The 24,488-nt window shown below is 44.4% G+C and overlaps 1 protein-coding gene across 1 annotated transcript in view; it reads left to right on the plus strand.

Annotated features, from left to right (window-relative positions):
• The window catches only part of LOC115456755 (glutathione S-transferase P 1-like), a 46,838-nt gene extending 27,081 nt beyond the window's left edge, over positions 1–19,757 (plus strand). Inside the window, exons 5-7 of the mRNA XM_030186031.1 lie at positions 11,510–11,613; positions 14,094–14,201; positions 18,672–19,757. Of these exons, the coding sequence (XP_030041891.1) occupies positions 11,510–11,613; positions 14,094–14,201; positions 18,672–18,860 (401 nt within the window). The 3' untranslated portion in view covers positions 18,861–19,757. The remainder of the gene's footprint in view (positions 1–11,509; positions 11,614–14,093; positions 14,202–18,671) is intronic.
• Positions 19,758–24,488: the final 4,731 nt, after the last annotated feature.

Consider the following 24,488-nt stretch of genomic DNA (forward strand, 5'->3'; position numbering starts at 1 on the left):
TAAAAGTAGGATGGGAATCTTGAAACTTGAAGCCAACATTTAAAGTTTATATTTCTAGGTCCTCATTGGCAGGGGTTTGTTGGGTGAGAATCTGTCTATGGAAAATAAACATGTTTAGATCATAGACACAGCAACATAACAGTAGAAAAAGAGCAGACAGTAATCTTAACTCACATCTAGAGCCTAATTTCTTAGGGGCTCTTTTACTAACGTGTGCTGAAGTCTCTGCTTAACGTGTTCTGATGTGGGATTTTAACGCACACTAAGCCCAGGTTTAACACAGCCCTTTTGAATGGCATTTTCCATTGTCTGAATTTCAGGTTGTGCGCTAATGTTTGCATTAATACTCAGGCCCAGATACATTAAGATCACCGTTAAGAATCCATTCGTATTTTCAAATCGGTAAAAATTACAGATTTGAAAATACAGATGGATTCCCAAAGAGAATCGCATGCAAATGAGCTGCTCGTTGCTTTTGCTACCCAGCTCATTTGCATGCGATAGTGGGGAAGCCAGTCGGCCAGCTAAGCATACGCAGAGCAGCCCATCACTAAGTGTGGCTGCTCTGTGCATGCTACAGATGGCTCTTATACACGCAGACAAGCTGCATGTATGAGAGCCAGCGTAGCTTTTTTTTTTCTTTTCAAAAACAAGACAGGAGCCTGCAGTCTTTTGAAGGGGGGGGGGGATTCCGCTGATGCTGGGAGTCTTAGCAATCTGCCACTTTCTTCAGCGCAAAAGGTGGGAGGAAGGAGACAGCTGAAACACCTGCAGCCCTCAGGAAGAGCAGCCTCTCCACCCCCAGGTTCTCGCTAGTGAGCTCCAGGGTTTTCTTCTCTCTTCTGCCGCCCCTGCTTCCTTGCCAGGGGGCAGAATAGGGCAGCAGCAGCACAAGAACTTCTGCAGCTCTCCCTCATCTGTGCCTGGACCCAGACAGCTGAAGCAGGATCGTTTCCTCCCATTGCAGGGACTCACCAGCTCCCTACACCCTTTCAAGTTGGATTTTTGTCACACTTTTTAGTGTTCTGGTTAAAAGCAGTCCCCCTGCCCTGATATTTTGTTGTACGAAGCTCACTCAAATTTAACGGGAGGTCTGGAGCTGTCAGGACCAACAGCTCCAGACCTCCTGTTAACCTTTCCACGATAAAGCTAGGGACTACTTCCGTGCATCGGGTCGGAAAATGGCTGTGCACATTTCTATAGTAATTAGCTCATTATAATAGCTTTGCATTCCGTTTTCATTAGCTGCTACCATGATAGGAAAAGAGCTCGGAGAACCCCTTTGTGCATGTCTTGTTTTACTCCTTGCTCGCTAGACCGGCTAGAACTGGTATAAAAACCACTTTGCAGGCTCGTTAGGTTTTGTGCATCTGGGCCTCAGTACTCTAAAAAGTTAACATGGGAATCTTTACCATTGCCTGTTTAGCAAGCAGAAAGTGTTCCCACATTAAGTCTGTGTTAGCCAGTTAGCACGTTGTAATGCAAATCTAATGCAAACGCACTAGCTGGTTAGTGTTTCAAAAGCATGGATTAATGAGACAAAGCCAACATGAATTTAGTGAAGGGAAATCTTGCCTCACCAATCTATTACATTTCTTTGAAGGGGTGAACAAACGTGGTTAAAGGTGAACCAGTTGATATTGTGTATCTGGATTTTCAAAAGGCGTTTGACAAAGTACTTCATGAAAGATTCCAGAAGAAATTGGAGAGTCATCGGATAGGAGGTAGTGTCCTATTGTGGATTAAGAACTAGTTAAAGGATAGAAAACAGAGAGTAGGGTTAAAAGGTCAGTATTCTCAATAGAGAAGGGTAGATAGTGGGGTTCCCCAGGGGTCTATGCTGGGACTGCTGCTTTTTAACATATTTATAAATGGTCTAGAGATGGGAGTAACTAGTGAGGTAATTAAATATGCTGATGACACAAAGATATTCAGAGTTGTTAAATCGCAAGAGGATTGTGAAAAATTACAAGAGGACCTCACGAGACTGGGAGACTGGGCGTATAAATGGCAGAAGACATTTAATGTGAGCAAATGCAAAGTGATGCATGTGGGAAAGAGGAACCTGAACTATAGCTACTTAATGCAAGGTTCCACGTTAGGAGTCACTGACCAAGAAAGGGATCTCGGTTTCGTTGTTGATGATACATTGAAACCCTCTGCTCAGTGTGCGGCAGCAGCTAAGAAAGCAAATAGAATGTTAGGTATTATTAGGAAAGGAAAACAAAAGTGAGGACGTTAAAATACCCTTGTATCGGTCCATGGTGCAACCGCACCTCGAATATTGTGTTCAATTCTGGTTACCGCATCTCAAAAAAGATATAGTGGAATTAGAAAAGGTACAGAGAAGGGCGACAAAAATGAGAAAGGGAATGGGACAACTTCCCTATGAGGAAAGGCTGAAGCGGCTAGGGCTTTTCTGCTTGGAGAAAAGATGGCTGAGAGGAGATATGATAGAGGTCTATAAAATAATGAGTGGAGTGGAACGGGTAGATGTGAATCGTTTGTTTACTCTTTCCAAAAATGCTAGGACTAGGAGGCATGCGATGAAGCTACAAAGTAGTAAATTTAATATGAATCACAGAAAATTTTTCTTCACTCAACATGTAATTAAACTCTGGAATTCATTGCCAGAGAATGTGGTAAAGGCGGTCAACTTAGCGGGATTTAAAAAAGGTCTGGACAGCTTCCTAAAGGAAAAGTCCATAAACCATTATTAAATTGACTTGGGGAAAATCCACTGCTTATTTCTGGGATAAGCAGCATAAAATGTATTGAACTTTTTGGGGATCTTGCCAGGTATTTGTGACCAGGATTGGCCACTGATCAAAACAGAATGCTGAGCTTGAAGGACCTTTGGTGGGGCATTTTCAAAAGGGACATCCAAGTTTTGATTTGGACGTCCTCGCAAAACGTCCCGATCCAGGGGCGAGGAAACCCGTATTTTCGAAAAAAGATGAACGTCATCTTTCGTTTCGATAATACGGTCAGGGTCGTCCAAATCCTGAAATTTGGTCGTCCCTAGACATGGACATTTCTGATTTTCGGAGATTTTCGAAACCAAGGATGTCCATCTCAGAAACAACCAAATGCAAGCCATTTGGTTGTGGGAGGAGCCAGCATTTGTAGTGCACTGGTCCCCCTGACATGCCAGGACACCAACCAGGCACCCTAGGGGGCACTGCAGTGGACTTCATAAATATCTCCCAGGTACATAGTTCCCTTACCTTGTGTGCTGAGCCCCCCAACCCCCCCCCCCAAAACCCACTCTCCACAACTGTACACCACTACCATAGCCCTTACCGGTGAAGGGAGCACCTAGATGTGGGTACAGTGGGTTTGTGGTGGGTTTCCTCCACAAGTGTAACAAGTGGGGGGGGGGGGGGGGATTGGCCTGGGTCCGCCTGCCTGAAGTGCACTGCAGTACCCACTAAACTGCTACAGGGACCTGCATACTGCTGTCATGGACCTGAGTATGACATCTGAGGCTGGCATGACATATTTTGAAAGATGTTTTTTGAGGGTGGGAGGGGGTTAGTGACCACTGGGGGAGTAACGGGATGTCATCCCCGATTCCCTCTGGTGGTCATCTGGTCATTTCAGACACCTTTTTGTGCCTTGGTCGTAAGAAAAACACAACCAGGTAAAGTCGTTCAAGTGTTTGTCAGGGATGTCCTTGTTTTTTTTGATTATGGGTGAAGGACATCCAAGTATTAAGTACACCCAGGTCCCGCCTTCGCTATGCCTCTGACTCACCCCCTTGAACTTTGGCCATCCCTGCGACGGAAAGCAGTTGGGAATGTCCAAAATCAGCTTTCGATTATACCGATTTGGATGTTTCTGTGAGGACGTCCATCTTCCGATTTGTGTCGAAAGATGGGCATCCTTCTCTTTCGAAAATGAGCCCGTTGGTCTGTCCCAGTGTAGCAATACTTACGTACTTATGCTCTTTCTCCACCCCTGGCATGCCTCCTCCAAAGAATATTTGTAAAAAAATAGCTAACATGCCAGTTGGCATTCGCAAATAGGCAAAATATTGCAAAACGTGTTACAGTATTTTGTGGGAGCCAGTTTTTCCCACGTTAAGTACACATTAGGGCTTAATGCCGTTTAGTAAAAGGGCCCCTTAATTAATTGACTAATAAATGTTAATTCACCATGAGAAGAACTTCCTCCTGTATTGGCTGACTATACATTTTTGTAAACCAATTAATTACATTTAATTTAATCTGACATGTATAGCTTGCTTTTCCAGGGATTCCCATGATCAAGGCAGATAAGAATAATCCATGACCAAACAGCTGAAAGGAAAAGGGCCAGAGATCAAAGCATTATACTAATAGAATCTGAAAGAAGAATTAAGAAATCTCAAATAGGAACTGCAGAAAGTGGGTACAATGTAATAAAATGGTCTTCATAGAATGAGGCTATAAATGCATCTAGAAATTATCCTTAAAATACCTCTGTAATATATTGTTCTCATACCAACATTTTCCAGTGCAATATTCAACAGTTAGCCAAAACAATTCGACATCCAAGAAGATGACTCAGGGGGGAAGTTATCAATGTTGGCTAATTGTTAAGATATGCTATTTTACTGATAACCCCAGTTATTAGTAATTAAGTGTCATTGCATAAAATAGCACGACTTGTGGTAAAATAACCTGTCTTAACAGAAGCCCATGTTGACAACTTCCCCCCTTAGTGCAAAGAGTTTCAGTCTCTGGTAACTAGAGCTGATACTGTGATGTCATAATGCCTCATTCCTTGTCACTTGCAGCAGACAAATTCCGGAACTAGTGGGTTAAGTCTGCCTACCAGCAGGTGGAGATAGAGATAAACAAACTACAGGCAGTGATGCCAGACGGCCAGCTCCTTCCTCAGTTAGTATGTCTCTATCTCATCAGGTGGTGGGTGGCTTTTTCTCCAGCTCCTGGGCCCAAGGCCTCTGAGGGTGCTCCTGGGCCGGTGGCCAGTTTGAGCCAGGGTGGCGGACTGGTGGTGTCCTCTTTGGCAGCATACGCAGTTTCTGGGTCCCTGCTGCACCTTAAATTCCCTCTGAACAGGCTTTTGCTGTTCCTTTCCTTCCCTGTTTGTTTCTGCCTCCTCACTAAAAAAAAAAAGAAAAACAGAGAAGCACAGGGAAGTGTTTTTGCAGGTTTGTGTCCTCTCATGGTTCTCCTCTTATCTCTCCCACCGCACCTTCAGGGTACACTCCCATGGATCTTCCTCCACTCCCATCCCACTATCTGTTGGAGTTCCCCAGGGTTCTGTCCTTGGACCCCTTCTCTTCTCAATCTACACCTCTTCCCTGGGCTCGTTGATCTCGTCTCATGGTTTTCAGTATCATCTTTATGCTGATGACACCCAGCTATACCTCTCCACACCTGACATCACTGCGGAGACTCAGGCCAAGGTATCGGCCTGTTTATCCGACATTGCAGCATGGATGTCCAACCGCCACCTGAAGCTGAACATGTCCAAGACCGAGCTCCTTGTCTTTCCTCCTAAACCCACTTCTCCTCTTCCTCCACTCTCTTTCTCTGTTGATAACACCCTCATCCTCCCCGTCCCATCTGCCCGCAACCTCGGAGTCACCTTCGACTCCTCCCTCTCCTTCTCTGCGCATATCCAACAGACTGCCAAGACCTGTCGCTTCTTCCTCTTCAATATCAGCAAAATTCGCCCTTTCCTCTCTGAGCATACCACCAGAACTCTCGTCCACGCTCTCATTACCTCTCGCCTCGATTACTGCAACTCACTCCTCACCGGCCTCCCACTCTGCCATCTATCCCCCCTTCAATCCATTCAGAACGCTGCTGCACGTCTTATATTCCGCCAAAACCATTATACTCACACCACCCCTCTCCTCAAATCACTTCATTGGCTTCCGATCAGACATCGCATACAATTCAAGCTCCTCCTCCTTACCTACAAATGCACTCACGCCGCGGCTCCTCACTACCTCTCCACCCTCATCTCCCCCTATGTTCCCGCCCGCAACCTCCGCTCACAGGACAAAGCCCTTCTCTCAGTACCCTTCTCCACTACTGCCAACTCCAGGCTCCGCTCATTCTGCCTTGCCTCACCCTATGCCTGGAATAATCTTCCTTTACCCATACGCCAGGCCCCCTCCCTACCCATCTTCAAATCTCTGCTTAAAACTCACCTCTTCAATGCTGCCTTCGGCGCCTAACCGCTCGAGAAATATAAAATACCCCAATCTATCCACCCTATCAGATTAACTGTTCACTCGTCCTCTAGATTGTTCACTTGTCCTTAGTTTGTTCTCTTGTCTTTTAGATTGTAAGCTCTTTGAGCAGGGACTGTCCTTCTATGTTTGAATTGTACAGCGCTGCGTAACCCTAGTAGCGCTTTAGAAATGATTGTTGTTGTTGTTGTTGTTGTTGTTACTGCTGTCCGAGTCCTGTTTTCTGTTGCCTGCTTGTCTGAGCCTGCCTCGAAGTGGAGTCGGAGAGGTTTTTTTTTCTTCAGCTTTCCCGGTCCAGTCAGCTGTCAGTTCCCGCGCTTTCCCGGTCCGGGGTAAGTCCTGCTGGGTTCCTATTCGGGGACGGGTGATGGCAGCGGAGGCGGTAAAACACTGTTCCCGATGTGGGAAATGGCATTCGGTGGCAGGCCTTTGCAGCGCGGGGTATGCTGATTTGGCGGGACTCGACGGAGCGGTGCTCCCCCCCCCCCCCCCCCCGAGAACATGCTTTCCCACTCAGAGCCTGGCGATTCTCACGCCATTTTGCAATCGGTTGCAGAGCCAGCTCCGGTAGCGGTTTTGGGTAAAGCTTCTTCTCCGCCGGTAGGGGAGTCGGGGGGGCCGTCAGGCACTGTGGGCGGTGGTGCAGGTGCCATGGCTGCAACCTCCGTTGCAGGGGAGGGGTTTTCACCAGAGTTTATTTTGCTCCTCCATCAGGCGTTTTTGTTGAAAAAGGCCTTGCCCCCCCCCCCCCCCCCCCCCTCACACAGCTGCGACAGCTTTGGCCTTTGATTCTCTCAGGATATTTTGTAAATAAAAAAGTTTTTAACATCTTCCTAAATTTAACATAATCATCCTAACCCTAATATTGCAGGGAAACCATGTTAGGGGTACTAATCCTAGATTATGTTAATATTCTATGATGAATCCTAAGTGCGCAGGTGCCGTTATAAAATAAGATCCTACCACGCGTCCATGGAACACCTAAATGGAGGTACCCAGTTGTAGACTTGCCCCATATTGTAAGTGCTATCTCCCAGGCTCTATAAATGGCCTGTAAATTTGCGTGCACAGAATTGCACGCTATTCTGAGATATGCACGCAGTGGTGTGCTGGTAAATGTTTAACAGGCTCTCCCAAAAAATAAAAATCCTGGCACACCCAGAGCATCACTGCCATTCCCTTACTGCGTTCAACAGGAAGGAAACCCCGTGAAACACCCCTCCCCATGACACACCCCTTTTGTCTGCCCCAAACGCCCCCCAATATGTCCCAGTTCCCACTCCCCAGCTCATGATTCATTCTTTTACTCTGCCCCCAATCCCCCACTGCCTGTTTGCCCATGAATCCAGTGACTCATGACTCATCAATTACGTGATCCGTTATCCATGACTCACCTACAATATATTGAATATAATCAATGACAATTAACTTTGTAGCTGTTTAACAAGGAGAATGCTATTCTCAATCATTCTGCTACCTTGCTAAATATGCGAAAGCCATTCCTAACTGTTCCCACCTAGAAATGACCACTGTAATAGATAATTGTGAGGTAATATTTGAAATTGAGCTTCAATATATAGGTCTTTAATTTTAAAAGATGGACCACATTTTTAATACACAGACTCATGACCCATCTAACCAGCACATTTTTCAACTCATTTGACCCATTGACCCATTACTTGCTCTTAACATTCCTTTGCTGCAGCCACTTCCACCCTCTACACGGACTGTTCAAGAGAGCTTGTAACTATCAAGAAAAAATCTGTTGTGGAATGAAAACATGTAATTATTATCTGCAAAACTGACCAGTTTTAAAGTGATGATAATGAATTGAAGATGTGGAACTATTTACAGTAGGCACCTTCCTCAAGCTTCCTCAGCACCTGAAGAAGAGACCTGAGCAGGCTCAAAAATGTACAGCTTTACATCATCTCAACCCTAATACTTATCCTTTACCAACAAACATTGTATTTTAAATCTTTTATGCCTGATTCCCTGCCACTTCCCTGAGTCCCTAAGAGAGCAGCCACATTTGGAACCATGGGATGCAATTGAAATGTTTCATGCTATGTGTGTGATGTCATTTGTACTATTACGACTACTACTTATCATTTCTATAGCACTACTAGATGTACGCAGCACTGTACACTTGAACACAAAGAGACAGTCCCTGCTCGACAGAGCTTACAATCTAATTAGGACAGACAAACAGGACAAATAAGAGATAAGGGAATTACTAAGGTGATGATGATAAAATAAGGGTACTGAACAAGTGAATATGGTTAGGAGTTAAAAGCAGCATCAAAAAGGTGGGCTTTTAGCCTAGATTTGAAGACGGCCAGAGATGGAGCTTAACGTACCGGCTCAGGAAGTCTATTCCAGGCATACGGTGCAGCAAGATAAAAGGAACGGAGTCTGGAGTTAGCGGTGGAGGAGAAGGGTGCAGATAAGAGAGATTTACCCAGTGAATACCGAAGCCAAGTGGAGTCTGTAAATGTAACACAATTTGAGAATCTGAATACTATGGCTGCTCTTAGCAATTTAGAGGAACTGCATGAGAAGACACTCACCTTTTCTTTGCGTGATCTTGTTTTCAGCCGCAGCAGAGCCTCTGTTTCATTCTCTCTTCCTCTCCCCAGCTGAGCTCCCCCATCAATGAGGAAGTGAACCACGGTACAGTGGATCACTTCTTCCTCCTGGGCAAGCTTAGACCTGACTGCGGGATCGTGGTTCACATAAACAGTCGGGTCTAAGCTTGTGCAGGAGGTGGAAGTGAGCCGCTGTGCCGTGGATCTCTTTCTCCTCCTCTTGCTGCACTGCGTTGGAACAGGCTTAACAACCAACTCGCAAAATTCAGGAAAACTTAACAACTGACTCTCGCGAGCCAGCTCCAGCACACCACTGTATGCGTGTAATTACATTGGCTAACGAGCCAATTAGTGCCAATCATTGGGTGCTAACAAAAAATTATAGGTGTTAATTGGAAACAATTTGGATTTGTGCACGCATCATGCTCAGTGTTATTCTATAAAGATCCTTGCATAAATCTTTTAGTGCGCAACATAGGAGGAGCATGGGCAGGTCAGGGTAGGGGCGTATCTGCGTGGGGCCATGGGGGCCCCCGTAGATTTGGCCCTGGACCCCCCTGCCGACGACCCTCTCCACCCCCTCCCGCCACCAACCCGCCGTCGCCTATCTTTGCTGGCAGTGGACCCCAACCCCCGCCAGCCGAGGTCCTCTCTTCCGTTGCAGCAAAGCTTCCTGTTCTGAGTCTGACGTCCTGCACGTACAACGTGCAGGATGTCAGACTCAGATTTTGAAACTGAAGGAAGCTTTGGTGCAATGGAAGAGAGGACCTCGGCTGGTGGGGGTTGGGGTCCCCCGCCAGCTTTGCAATGGATGGACCTCGGCTGGCGGGGGTTTGGGTCCCCCGCCAGCAAAGGTAGGCAATGGCGGCGAGGGAGGGTTGGCGGCGGGAGGGGGGTGGAGAGGGTCGTCAGCAGGGGGGAGGTCAAAGTTGGCAGCGGGGGGTTCCGGCAGTGGTGGGGGGGGGGGGTCGGCGGCACCGGGGGGGGCTAAAATGTGCCCTCTGGCTCTGGCCCCCCTCCCGCCGAAGTCCAGATATGCCTCTGGGTCAGGGACATTCACTAAGGGGGTCTTTTACTAAAGCTTAGGTCGAGTTATCTGCAGCAGGGCCCATAGGAGTGACGTTACCTGGCAGTGGCAGCAATTCCCATACCCTGCCCTGCCGCTGGCACCTGCCGCTTCCTTTTACTGTGGCTGCCTCTCTGATGTAACTTCCTGTTTCGTCAGAGGCTCAGGCAGCCGCAGTAAAGGGAAGAGGCGGGTGCCGGTGGCAGGGCAACGCCGTGAACGGGCTGGAGGTAGGAAGTAGGGCATCGTCTCGGGGGGGGGGCATCCTAGCTCCACCTCAGGTGGCATCTTTCCTTGGGCCAGCCCTGAGCTTTTCCATCATTATCATTCTAAGTGTTGTGTCAGTTTTTGCAGTTTGGAGGAAGCCCTCTCCCTCGTGGAGGAGTAGCTTAGTGGCTAGTGCAGCAGACTTTGATCCTGAGTAACTGGGGTCAATTCCCATTTCAGCTCCTTGTGACTCTGTGCAAGTCACTTACTACTTCTTATCATTTCTATAGCACTACTAGATGTACATATCACTGTACACTTGAACATGAAGAGACAGTCCCTGCTCGACAGAGGTTACAATCTAATTAGGACAGACAAGCAGGACAAACCCTTAACCCTCCGTTGCCCCAAGTAGAAAATAAGCACCTGTATATAGTATGTAAACTGCTTTGATTGTAACCACAGAAAGGTGGTATATCAAGTCCCATTCTCTTTCTTGTTACCTCCTTATTCTCTCTTCCCTCCCTTCTGTTGTTGTACTTCTGTTGTTGTAATGTCAATGTCACATGTGCGAGATTCCTCCTGTTCTTTCCTATCCACCATTGTAGTCCCTTTCTTTACTTTGACTAATGTTTTTGAGTATTGTACACTGCTTTGAACTGCTGGTTGGCAAAGATGGTATAGCAAGTATTAATTAATAAATCTCACGCCCAAAGTTTGGCACGGAAATCAGTTTTTTTTGTTACATTTGTACCCGCGCTTTCCCACTCATGGCAGGCTCAATGCGGCTTACATATACAGGTACTTATTTGTACCTGGGGCAATGGAGGGTTAAGTGACTTGCCCAGAGTCACAAGGGGCTGCCTGTGCCTGAAGTGGGAATCAAACTCATTTCCCCAGGACCAGAGTCCACCACCCTAACCACTAGGCTACTCCTCCACTCTAAGCGCTATTCTATAAATGGCGCCCAACTCAGAGCCCCAGTTATAAAATAGCGCTCTACATGGATTTTTTTTCGGCACCGTTTTTTTAATCTAGTCCTATGTGTCTGTACCTGTCAATGACTTTATAAGAGCCCACTATGCTGAAGTACTTTATATATTTTAGATTGTAAGCTCTATTGAGCAGGGACTGTCTCTCTGTGTCAGGTGTTCAGCGCTGCGTGCGTCTGGTAGCGCTATACAAATGCTAATAATAATAATAAATTTACCTCCAAATAATTGATATTACAAGGAGACTAAGTGCCAATGGCTTTTGGGAACATGTTGGCTGTGATCATGACTGTGTGCTAAACTGGTTTTGCTGACTGGGTTGCTCTGCAATCAGTGATTTGGTGGTTTGCAGGTCAGTATTTCACCTGCAGGTTTGTTCCACGGTGGTATCTGAGGCCTGATCAAGCTCTACATTTTGTTTCTTGCATTCATTTTTCCACCACAGACCTCTATGGCAGTAACATTAAAGAATCCGCGCTGATTGACATGCTGAATGACGGTGTGGAAGACCTACGCCAGAAATATTCGGGTGTTGTCTTCTACAAACGTGTAAGTAGAAGCGTAAGGCACCATGGTTTTCAGAGAGGTTGACAGTAAGGAAACTCAGCTTTCAGAACGTGCTGGGATTAAACTCTTTTTACTCAAGGGCTTTTCTTTTTTCTGGTTGTAGTGACAGTTAGATCATATTCTGCATGGGGTAAACTCTTCTCCTTCATGTTCACATGGAGTTAATTGGAAAGGAGGTAGCCACCTGCATTATTAAGCATATACAGCCGAGAACTATGGAAACTGCAAGAGTAGAGGCCTAGTACCAGCATTAGAATTCTCAGCCAGTGGTTCGACCTGAGGAGGGAGGGAGGAAACAGCAGACAATTTTGACCTTCCATTGGTGGATCTGTACTCTTGGACTGAGGTTTCTAGTGTACCAAATAATCGGTTATGCATGTGTAAGGATCCTTTGAGGAACCTCAGTAGTGCACTATGTTCCTGGCCTCAGGACCATACCAATAGTGTAGTGAAGAGGTGCATACCATGCTGCTACAGCATCCCCTGCTGGCAGCAGTATTTCTGCCTGTCCTTTTAGAAGCCAGAGACCCCTAGGGCATGGAGTGGATTTGTGTATGGTGAATTTGCGGCATTTAATGGGAGAAGCAGTGTTTTTGTTTAAGGCTCAGCCTTTGGGCCTAGTTATTTATTTATTTATTTATTTATTAGGATTTTTTTTACCGCCTTTTTGAAGGAATTCACTCAAGGCGGTGTACAGTAAGACTAGATCAAATATGAGCAATAGGCAATTAGAGCAGTAAAAATATTCGAACAACAATACAAAGTATGGCATGGTGTACTACTTGCAATGACAACACAATATGTACTTGAACATTATAATTAGTAGTGAAGGATAAGGCAAAGTTATAACATATAGATGAGTAAGAAAGTAGGAAGAATTAGAAAGTAAGGTGATTGATTGTGTCTAGTTTGAAACCTCCGTTGAGTTAAATTAATGTCTTGTGTGAGGTGTGTGTGAAATTCAGAGGATTTATGCAACTCTCTGGCTGCTGAAGTAAGGAGTGGACTCAGGAGTTTGAGCTACAATAAGCCAAATAGAAAGTGAGAGAAGCACCAAACAGGAGCTTAACTATAGGTAAGAGTATTTTGGGAAGCAGATTCCCATGTGGAGCGAGTCCATGTGGAAGAGATTCCTGTGAAGGAGAGAAAAGCCCCATGAAGTTTCAGTCTGAAAGAAATAGATTTACCTAGTACCTGGAAAACCCCTGACATCCAAAAAAAAACCACCCTGGTAATTATTAAAAGAGATCACAGACACAGATAAACAAGATGTATGAAGTGTGACAATACAGTGTTTACCTAAAGCTGCACTAGGTCAGGAAAGAACTGTTTCAAAACAGTATTTGTTTTGTACAAGCCCTCAATAAAGTTATCTGTCTGAATTTATTGTCAAAGGGAAATGTACACCCAGACCTTGAATGGAAAACTCTTTCCCCTGGAGAGACCCTGCTCCCTTGGAGAAGCATGCATCTGCTAAGTGAAAAAGGGGAGAGGACCGGAATAAATTAATGTTTAGAGAGCCCTTGTGATTGAGACATGCTAGATGGACTACCCCAACATGCATGGGTACCCTTAACAGAAGCATGAATGTGTGTGAGTGTGTATGTGCATGGTGCAGGGAAGGGACAAAGGGAGATCAGAACACAGTGGGTAGAAAAGGAATGGGGTGCATCCTTACCTTAAAAAGCATAATTCCCAAGACTAGAACTAAACAATAGACAGCAGAGGGCATGGAGGAGGGGTGGAAGAGGCCACATCCAGTGGACAGAGTCTCAGAAGGCAAATGATTTGGGACAGTCCTTATTGACTAAATCAGCTGTCCAATAAGTTGTATAACTGCAACAATTCAAATCAAACCACCATAATAAAACACAAAGACAAATACGCATCATCAAACACTCTCCTACTCACATCCAACCTAAAAACTGTACAAAAGGCATTCTTCTAGAACATATAATACAACCATTTCCAACAGTTCTCACCACTCACCAACCCTGTAACGTATTGAAACATGAAGCATGACTTGTCACAAACCCTAACCCCTGAGTCATCAGGGAGACCAAAGTAAAAACCAGGCACATGGAAATATATGGGATTTTACTTTATTCCTGAATGATGGGTAATTTATTTCTTAGCTTGAGTTTTGATGCCACCACTACTGAATAAATCCTTGCTTAGACCTTAACCAACTGAATATCTCAAAAAGATGGAACCTCCAGAAATGCATGTTGACCTGATCTAAGTTCTTGGCTCACTACATACCATCTTGCCTTTCTGAATAGATATTCTGAGCCATTCTGAAAAACTCAGCAGTTTAAACTTAATCTGAGATACTACAGAGAGCCAGTGCAGAGCATGCCACAGAGGGAGGGCATGAAAAGATTTCCAGTTAACTCCTCTGTGGTTCCATCGAAGACCTCATGGACAAAAAAAAACTCATTTTAGTTTCACTTCTCCAACAGGAACCTGGCCCAGAGAAATACATCGAAGAGCTATCAAATCACCTGGGCCCGTTTGAGAGACTTCTCTCCCAGAATTCCAAGGGCAGTGGATTCATCGCAGGAAACAAGGTAAAGTGCCTTTATCACCGCCACATATAGCCAGCCCTGGCACACTTGGAGCAGATGGTCAGTTCCCTGATTGTCCTCTGCTGGTTTTGCAGCTTCACAGCAGCGACTGATAAGGCCTCATTTTGGAAAAGTCCAAAGTAAATAGGATCCTTCCAAGTTTTGTATGTGCAGGATCTTTAAACTGATCTGGAATGACAGACAGAAAAACGTCTTTGTTAACATTTTCTCTTTTACCAAGCTTTAGCCACTGTCAGGGCATTAGCTGTTTTACTTGGGAACGTTTCTACCCATTTGGAAAACATATAAGCAATATTTCTTGTTTTCACATTTACTGAAATGGATACTTTGGGTGAGGGAAGGTGCCCATTTGGGGTCTAAGTCTTCCCTGAAAATTGTGCTTGGCACAGAGCATACATCGAGAACAGAAAATTTTAGAGTATTGTGAAAACCCGTATGCTGTGAATATTCTGTTACCATTCGTTTTAAATTTACCACAATGTAGTAAATTTAAAACGAATCTGAGAAAATATTTCTTCACCCAACGTGTAATTAAACTCTGGAATTCGTTGCCAGAGAATGTGGTAAAGGCAGTTAGCTTAGCGGAGTTTTAAAAAGGTTTGGACGGCTTCCTAAAGGAAAAGTCTATAGACCATTATTAAATGGACTTGGGGAAAATCCACTGTTTCTGGGATAAGCAGTATAAAATGCTTTCTACATTTTTGGGATCTTGCCGGGTATTTGTAACCTGGATTGGCCACTGTTGGAAACAGGATGCTGGGCTCAATGGACCTTTGGTCTTTCCCAGTATGGCAATACTTATGTACTTATATCCCTCCTGTTGAGACATGGCTTAGCCCATGGCTCACTATTGCAGCATAACATTTTCAGTAGATAGGTAGATGTCATCTAAGACAGCGTCCAGTAATGGAAGGATAAGTACATAAGTAATGCCACACTGGGAAAAGACCGAGGGTCCATCGAGCCCAGCATCCTGTCCACAACAGCGGCCAATCCAGGCCAAGGGCACCTGGCAAGCTTCCCAAACGTACAAATATTCTATATATGTTATTCCTGGAATTGTGGATTTTTCCCAAGTCCATTTAGTAGCGGTTTATGGACTTGTCCTTTAGGAAACCGTCTAACCCCTTTTTAAACTCTGCCAAGATAACCGCCTTCACCACGTTCTCCGGCAACGAATTCCAGAGTTTAATTACGCGTTGGGTGAAGAAACATTTTCTCCGATTTGTTTTAAATTTACTACACTGTAGTTTCATCGCATGCCCCCTAGTCCTAGTATTTTTGGAAAGCGTGAACAGACGCTTCACATCCACCCGTTCCACTCCACTCATTATTTTATATACCTCTATCATGTCTCCCCTCAGCTGTCTCTTCTCCAAGCTGAAAAGCCCTAGCCTCCTTAGTCTTTCTTCATAGGAAAGTCGTCCCATCCCCGTTATCATTTTAGTCGCCCTTCGCTACACCTTTTCCAATTCCACTATATCTTTCTTGAGATGCGGCAACCAGAATTGAACACAATACTCAAGGTGCGGTCACACCATGGAGCGATATAACGGCATTATAACATCCTCACACCTGTTTCCATACCTTTCCTAATAATACCCAAAATTCTATTCGCTTTCCGAGCCGCAGCAGCACACTGAGCAGAAGGTTTCAGTGTATTATTGACGATGACACCCAGATCCTTTTCTTGGTCCGTAACTCCTAACGTGGAACCTTGCATGACGTAGGTATAATTCGGGTTCTTTTTTCCCACATGCATCACCTTGCACTTGCTCACATTAAACGTCATCTGCCATTTAGCCGCCCAGTCTCGTAAGGTCCTTCTGTAATTTTTCACAATCCTGTCGCGAGTTAACGACTTTGAATAACTTTGTGTCATCAGCAAATTTAATTACCTCGCTAGTTACTCCCATCTCTAAATCATTTATAAATATATTAAAAAGCAGCGGTCCTAGCACAGACCCCTGAGGAACCCCACTAACTACCCTTCTCCATTGTGAATACTGCCCATTTAACCCCACTCTCTGTTTCCTATCCTTCAACCAGTTTTTAATCCACAATAGGACATTTCCTCCTATCCCATGACCCTCCAATTTCCTCTGTAGCCTTTCATGAGGTACCTTGTCAAACGCCTTTTGAACATCCAGATACACAATATCAACCGGCTCTCCTTTGTCCACATGTTTGTTTACTCCTTCAAGAATTGAAGTAAATTGGTCAGGCAAGATTTCCCCACACAAAAGCCGTGCTGACTCGGTCTCAGTAATCCATGTCCTCGGATGTGCTCTGTATTTTTGTTTTTAATAATAGCGTCTACCATTTTCCCCGGCACCGATAAGATTAGAAACAAAAGCATTTTCTGGTAACAGCATTTTTTTTTTAATTCTGTGGTAATTTATACAGGTCTTACAATTTCTTCTCTATAAACAGACCATTAACAGTTAAAATAAAACAGCACATAGCTTATTATGTGAACAGAAACATTATGAAACAGGAAACAATCAGTTGCTTTAGTAAGGTTGATGAACTGTGTAAAGGAATTAACATATGAGTTTACCCCTAACAAACAGAAAGATATCATTATAATTCAAAATGCAACATAATTTAAGATTATACAAAAAAGCAACACTCCTACAATCAGACCAACAGTTTAAATGCCAGAGTAGAATTTAACAGTTCATCCAGTAAATGGAAATTACACAAATAAGTCTAACGAAAGTCTCCTTCCAGCTGTAGGTATCACTGTTTGGATACTATACGATCCCTTATAGATTGGGTGAAATTCGTCTTATATACCAGCTGGTCAGGCTGATATTTGTAATTAGGGTGTCACATAGGAGGTAACATCATGCTTCTGATGTTGCCTCCTATGTGACCCACCTCACCGTGGGGTTGGTATCTCTTCCCGTCCCAAGTCCAATCTTTTTTTCCTTCCTCTCTTCCTGTGGGTCTGACACTGCTCCCTCATCTCTCTCTCTCTCTCTCTCTCTCTCTTCCCCCCCCCCCCCCCCCTCCGTGTTCCTGTAAAAGTCACATTGATCAGCAGCAGTGTGACAGGCTGCCTTTGGCCAGCCCCTGGGTCTTCCCTCTTCCTGCTACCATGTTTGCCCGCAGCAAATTGCATCAGAGGAGTCAGGACATAGTAGAGGGAAGACCCAGGGGCTGGCCAAAGGCAGCCTATCATGCTGCTGCTGCCACCAGTGTTCAACATAATTTTACAGGACAGTGTGGGAGTGAAAGAGATGAAGGAGCAGTGTCAGACCCAGAAGAAAGAAGAGGCGAGACTGGACTGTGGGGGTGGGTGGAAATCAAAGGCTTAACCTGTAGACCAGGTAAGGTCAGAGGCTGTGTATTCTGGCAGTGCCCTGGGCCAGAGTCTCGCCTGTTCAGTGGTTAAGTTGGCCCTTCTGGTATTCTGTAGCAGAATCTGGGCGCTCTTACCATGCTGCATCAGCATGCCTAAAAGGAGGAGCTCACTTATAGAATTTCTACCGTAGGGAGTATATGTCCAGTCTACCACTGTGTAGCACAGGGTGTCAAACCTTGGCCCTCGCTTAGTTGGGTTTACAGTATTTCCTCAATGAATATGCATGAGATCTGTGTGTCTACAACAGAGCCATTGCATACAAATAGATCTCATGTATATTCAAGCATTGGGCTTGAAGAGGTTTATGTTAAAGAGATGATGCTGTGTTACAGCATCACAGAGCTTGGATTGTGAGGCTTATCCCTGTTCTTCAGCCAACCATGAAGCTGATAGAAAAATAAGGAGCCTACAAGATTGCACTGCTCTAAGATAAGACTTTTTGGGATTACAAATGCAGCACTGTTTTTCAGAAGACTCCTTGCTAAATTAAAAGTGTAACCTTGTTACAGATTGGTTCAGGATATTTGTTTATGCTTAGGATGGGGGTTTTTTTTGTATTGCATTTGTATTTTGAGTAAAAAAAAAGAGTGGTGGCAATGAGCTCCATTGAAGTATGAATGGTGGTATGCTTGGTGTTTAGTAAGTATGATGTTATAACATACATATGTAGGTTGATCTGTGTCTATGCAGTATAAACAGGAAATATTTCAACAAGAAAGTGTTATTGCATAAAATATTTCAGTAAAGAGGAAAATATTATAAAAGTTGAATGAAATTTGTGATTTTCTGACTGGCATTTGAAGTAAGATATAAATTGTATGCACAGCTTGTGTACGATAACTCATTTAGTATCATATGTATATTCATTGGGGAAATTCTGAAAACTCAACTGGGTGTATTGCAGCCCTCAAAGACCAAGTTAAATAGCCCTGGTATTCACTGGGAAATCTTCTAGCCAGCCACACAATAGTTGTTTTTACTATCCTGGTTTCGTTGTGTATCTTCAGCAAATCCAGCTGCTTTGTTGGAGTGCAAGAGGTCCTTCCTCATTACATCACGTCATGTTTTTTCCTTCAACACAGATATCATATGCAGACTACAGCCTCCTAGATGTGCTCCAGAATCACCAGCATCTGGCTTCAGATTGCTTGAAGTCTTTCCCTTTCCTGTCAGCTTATGTGGAGAAAATGACCTCCCGTCCGAAGCTCAAAACATACCTGGAATCAGACGCCCGCAAGAACTGCCCCATCGTGCCTAAGGATTTCAAATGAGATCCATGGCAACTGTGGAGAGTGGAAGGCATGATGGGAGGGTAGAAAGACAATTTGTTGAAGGTAGGGGTGTTATTTATGGTGGGAAGACAGAAAGCTGATGCTTAGCTATGAGACATGCTGTCAAAACCCTTTGTAATGTTGCAGAAAAAAAACATCTGGAATTATGTGAATCACAATTCATAACAATGCACCTTCAGAAAAAGAAAACTGAAAAAAAAAACATTTAAAAAGCTGTGTGCAGGTATCTTGAGACCACATGCATTTACCTGTTCTAGTTCTCCTCTACTGATAGAAAATGAGGGAAGAGGAGAATGGAAGAGACTGGCATATCCATCTGCCATCTACCAGGAACAGACTAAGTGCCCTATCGCAGTCATTCTCAACCATCTCCTGAAGATACACCTAGCCAGTCAGATTTTCAAGATTACCACAATGAATATGAAGGAGATAGATTTGCATACAGTGCAGATTCATCACATGTAACTCTGTCTCATGCATATTCATTGTGGTAATCTTGAAAATCCGACTGGCTAGATGTTCCTCCAGGAGAGGGTTGAGTAGCACTGCCATAACCTAACATCAGAAAAAGTGCAAAATTTGTATAGAGCAGTGCTTCTCAACCCTGTCCTCAAGGCACATCCAGCCAGTCAGGTTTTTAGGATATCCACAATGAATATGCATGAGATAGGTTTGTATGCATTGCCTTCTCAGTATTCAAATCTCTTTCATGCATATTCATTGTGGATATCCTGAAAATCCGAATGGCTGGATGTGCTCTGAGGACTGGGTTGAGAAGCACTGGTATAGAAGTACAAAAAGTACCATTCCCGTAGCGCACGGCTTCTCAACCCAGTCCTTGGGGCACACCAAGTCTCATTGAGTTTTCAGGATATCTACAATGAATATGCATGAGATAGATTGGCGTACACATCCTCCTTGGTATGCAAATCTATCTTATGAATATTCATTGTGGATATCAAAAATACCCAATGGGACTTGGTGTGCCCTGAGGACTGGGTTGAGATGGCCTGCCATAGCATATCACCAGGGGTGTAACCAGAGGGTCCAGGGCCAGTGCTTGGGTCTCTGACACCCCCCTGCAAACTATCAGTTGGCACCCCACCCCCTGGGTCCAGCATCTCCTTTCTGTCTTCTCCCTCCCCGCACCCTTTTTCAGCCCAGTGCCTTAAAAGGTGAAGTACAAACGTCTTGGTTTTTTTTTACTCGACAGCTTTTTAATCTATTTGAAAGCTTCCCATATCCTATATAATAATTTCTACCTGCAACGTTCTCTGGCTGGCTGGCTGGGTTCGTAACATCTCATGATGTCAGCCAGCCTCCAGTGTTCCATTCCCCATTCCATTGACGTCAGAGGGCGGAACAGTGAGAGGGAAGGGAACACTGGTGATGAGCTGACGTCAGGATGATACGAACAGAAGCCAGCCAGCCAGAGAACGTTCAGGTACACATCACTGGACATGGAGGGGAGGAGAGAATCGCGGGACACAGATGGGAGTGCAGGGAAGAGGAGAATCGCTGGACATGGAGTGGATGGGAGGGGAGGGAAGAATTGCTGGACATGGAGAGGAGGGCAGGGGAGAGAGAAAATAAAATGCTTACACGAGAGCCTTTCTAGGGCCTGTTTCACAAACGGGCTTGGTTCCACTAGTGTAGATATAAATATCATGAAATAAAATAGAATATCACTAATACTGCTTTAAACAATTATTGTAGCTGGTTGAAGCAGCACTAATAAAGGCTATATTTTGTGCTCCTTTTTCTACACTGTTCTATACAATACAGTAATATATGGCCAAATTTCAGTGAGAATATCCTGTTTACTGATGCTTTGGGAAGCCTGGCGTTATAAAGATTGGAAGCCAAATTAAACTCTTCTTTCATTACTGTGGGGGGGGGGGGGGGGGGAGTTAAGCAAGGGTAAGCATGGCAGTCTCTGGCACCCCCCCCTGCCATGCATACCCTGCTTACCACGTTCTGCCGGCCCTGAGACGGCCCAGAAGTAACTTAGATGGGCCCTTCCACGCCCCACCCAAAAAATATCTTCCCAGAGATATTTTTTAAAATACAGATATTTTTCACATACCCCACATCCCCCCCCCCCCCCCCCCCCCCCCAGGGGGGCATCACTTCATCTGCGCTCCTGTCTCTGAAACCCTTCCTTCCCTGTTGTACCAAACAGGTGTTCTCGGTGCCTGCAGCGATTCATTCTCACTGCTTGCACCGGCCCTGCAGGCTTCCATCTGTCACATCACACCCTCACTGATGTCATTGCCTGTTTCCTATCTGGTGGGATGCAGCAGATGGAAGCCTGCAGGGCCGGTGCAAGCAGTGAGAATGAATCACTGCAGGCGCTGAGGACACCTATACAGTACAGTGGGGAGGGAAGGGTTCAGAGACAGGAGCTTAGATGCCAGGACGCCGCAGAGGAAAGAGGGTAGAGAGGCAGTGTGGTGCCGCCGCTGGGTAGGCCTGAGCCACAAATAGGTGGGTTTGTGCCCACCCAGGCCCACTCATAGCTATGCACTGCCTATCCAAAACATAGACATTAATCTTGTGTGTCTTCATGTTTAACTATGCTTAATAGTTTATCATTTTGTTATTTTATAACTATGTAATCTGTAATCTGCTAAGAATTTAAAGATTAATGGACTAAAAATGATATGAAGTTAACCTATAAAACCAGCAATAGAATTTGTTACTTCCATTTTTTTTAAATGCTTCAATTATGGGAAAGGTTGACCCTGCAACCAATAAATGATTTTTGGTACAGTTTGAGGGATCCATGTGGTATATTTGGTGACTCCATGATCCAGAAGTGACTTAATTGAGTACTGCAGTGTTCAAGAAAGGTTGGCTTCCTCATCCATTGGAAATTAAAAGTTTTAGATATTTATAATGCATGAACATGACAGCACATAAGACATGATATTGTTCCTTTCACTTTCTGGTTTGCTGTTCTCTGAAAGTTTTGTTTTTATTAAAGTTTGGTAGGCATACAGATCATTCAGGGTATAAGCATACTTAATGCAATAGTTCAAAACACAACATTGTAGCCTCTGTAGTTCTCTGACCCTTCTTCCTCCTCCCCTAACATAGTTGGAAACACAAACTGGGGTTCTTCACACTTGGGTACATAGGCTGTCCAATGTATTATTTCATTTATTTGGATTTTGCTCACACCTTTTGCAGTAGTAGCTCAAGCTGAGTTACATTCAGGTATACTGGGTATTTCCCTGTCCCTGGAGGGCTCACAATCTAAGGGGTCCTTTTACTAAGCTGCGTAAGCGTGTATGCATGCCCAATGCGCACCAAAATGGAGTTACCACCCGACTACCACGTGGCTCTTGCCGTAATTTCATTTTTGCCTGTGTCCGATACGCGCGTCTGAAAAATATTTTTTATTTTCAGGCACGTGTAGCAGACGCACGCCGAGTGGCATCTAGGTCATTACCGCCCAAATTCTTTACTGCTAGATCTATGGCCAGCGGTAAGGTCTCAGACCCAAAATGGATGCGTAGCAATTTTGATTTTGCCGCATGTCCATTTTCTGCAACCAAAAAAAAAGACCTTTTTTACAGCTGCGCTGAACAATGATTCTGCACGTGCCCAAAATCTGCACCCACACTACCGCAGGCCATTTTTCAGTGTGCCTTTGTAAAAGGACCCCTAAGTTTGTAACTTGGAGAGTTAAGTAACTTCCCCAAGCTCACAAGGAGCAGCAGTGGGATTTGAACTGGGCACCTCTGGATGTCAAAACAGTTACTCTAACCACTGCTCTACTTCACTCTTAGTACAGCATACCTTCTAAGAACCACAGAACTCCTCTCTTTGGCTAGATTGACCCTAACACAAAGTAATTAGTCAATTACTAACAATCAATTATTGGTGTTAGATTAATTGGCAGTAATTAGGTGTTACACATGGATCTGCCCTACACCCTATTCTATAACACGCACACATAAATTTCATAGCGTGTAACTCCAAAAGGGGGATGGGCATGGGCGGGTCAGGCGTGTTCTCAGAAATTAGTCCTCCCACCCACCCCCACCAGTGCCTGCTGGGAATCCACACAATCTGCTGCTTTTTTTCTTTTTGGCCCCAGTTCTTTGGAATTCGCTCCCTAAGTATCTGCAATTAGCAGATACGTACAAATCATTCCGACTACTATTCTTTAACTTGGCTTTTAGACTCTTAACTATTTCCAATTTAGTCAGAGATGTTGGATTACTTGACCAGATTTCTGCAATGAGAAGAGATAACTGCAATTGTTAATTGCAACAATATATGCAGATGATATCTGGATTTTTAATATGTTAGCATTTGATACGAGTGTACTGGCCTTGGGTGTGTGTGCTTGACTATCAAACAATGGAGTTCTCTGTTTTATTTGTATAATTTTGTGGTGTTTTTTTATATATTATACATTGTCTGCATTCTTTGTTTATTTGCATACTATAAACCATTTTGATTTCACCACAAGTAAAACGGTTTATCAAATGGAATAAATGATAACTGCCATCAGTTAGGCACCAGAATTTACACCAGCCCAAAGTTAGGTGTGGAATTTGCGCTAAGCTTGTATTCTATAAAGAACACTCTGTGCAGAGCAACCTTTACAGAATACGGTGCTAGCTTAGTGCAGATCATCCAGGCACCTAACTTTGTGTATACAATACTAAATTCCTATCTGTTGTATGGATATAACACACAATGTTAATAATCCATTTTCCCCCTATGTATATAGGGACGTGCTCATATGTTTCCAAAGGACAATCACAGACTCACTGGTCTTCAGAGTTGTCCAGGTATATGATCATACCACGACTCTATTATTTAAAGTAATGCCTTCAAGTGACAAATAACATTTTTGTGCAAAAATTCTGTAAAGCTCTCAAGGGAACACACTAAACAGTTTCAAAGGCTTGAGCAAAAAGCCAAGCCTTTAGTGCAGGTTTAAAAGCCTTAAAGGAAGATTCTGCATGGATATGGAGGGGGAGTGAGTTCCAGAAAGAGAGCAAAAGTAAAAGCGAAATTTCTGGTAAGTTCTAACTGAGCAAACTTAGAACGTGGAAGAGCAAGACAGTGATCATTAAGGGAACAAAGCAGAGGAGCAGGAGAGTAAGAAATAGTAAGTGAATTCAAGTAAAGAGGAAGCCCTACCCTGTGTGCTTTAAAAGTGAGGGTCAGTAGTTTGAAAATTATCCATTGTTGAACAGGTAACCAGTGAAACTTCTGAAATAGTGGAGAAACATGATCCCTGCGCTGAGTATATGTCATACTTTTTCTGCAATCCAAATTATGCCTCCTGTAAACCCCAGCCTGGCTCAGCTGAGCTTAGCCCCTCTCCTCCTCATATTACCCTGCAGTGAAGGTGATGAATGTTTGAACTGTATCAGTCTGTTCTACCCATAGCAGAACAGCAACACAAATCGTGTAGCCTTCCCCTCTCTGTATGGGTCAGCCTCACTCTTGGACATGTTGAGGAATTATCTGCACTTCCAGGGAAGAAGTAAAGAAAATGTGGCCATTGCAGTGGCACCAGTGAGTACAGTGGTGGGAGCAGAGCTCTTCCCACACTGCCACAGGTCTGGGAAGGAGCATATG

Source organism: Microcaecilia unicolor, chromosome 1 (genome assembly GCF_901765095.1).
Source record: "Microcaecilia unicolor chromosome 1, aMicUni1.1, whole genome shotgun sequence".
NCBI classification, from domain to species: domain Eukaryota; kingdom Metazoa; phylum Chordata; class Amphibia; order Gymnophiona; family Siphonopidae; genus Microcaecilia; species Microcaecilia unicolor.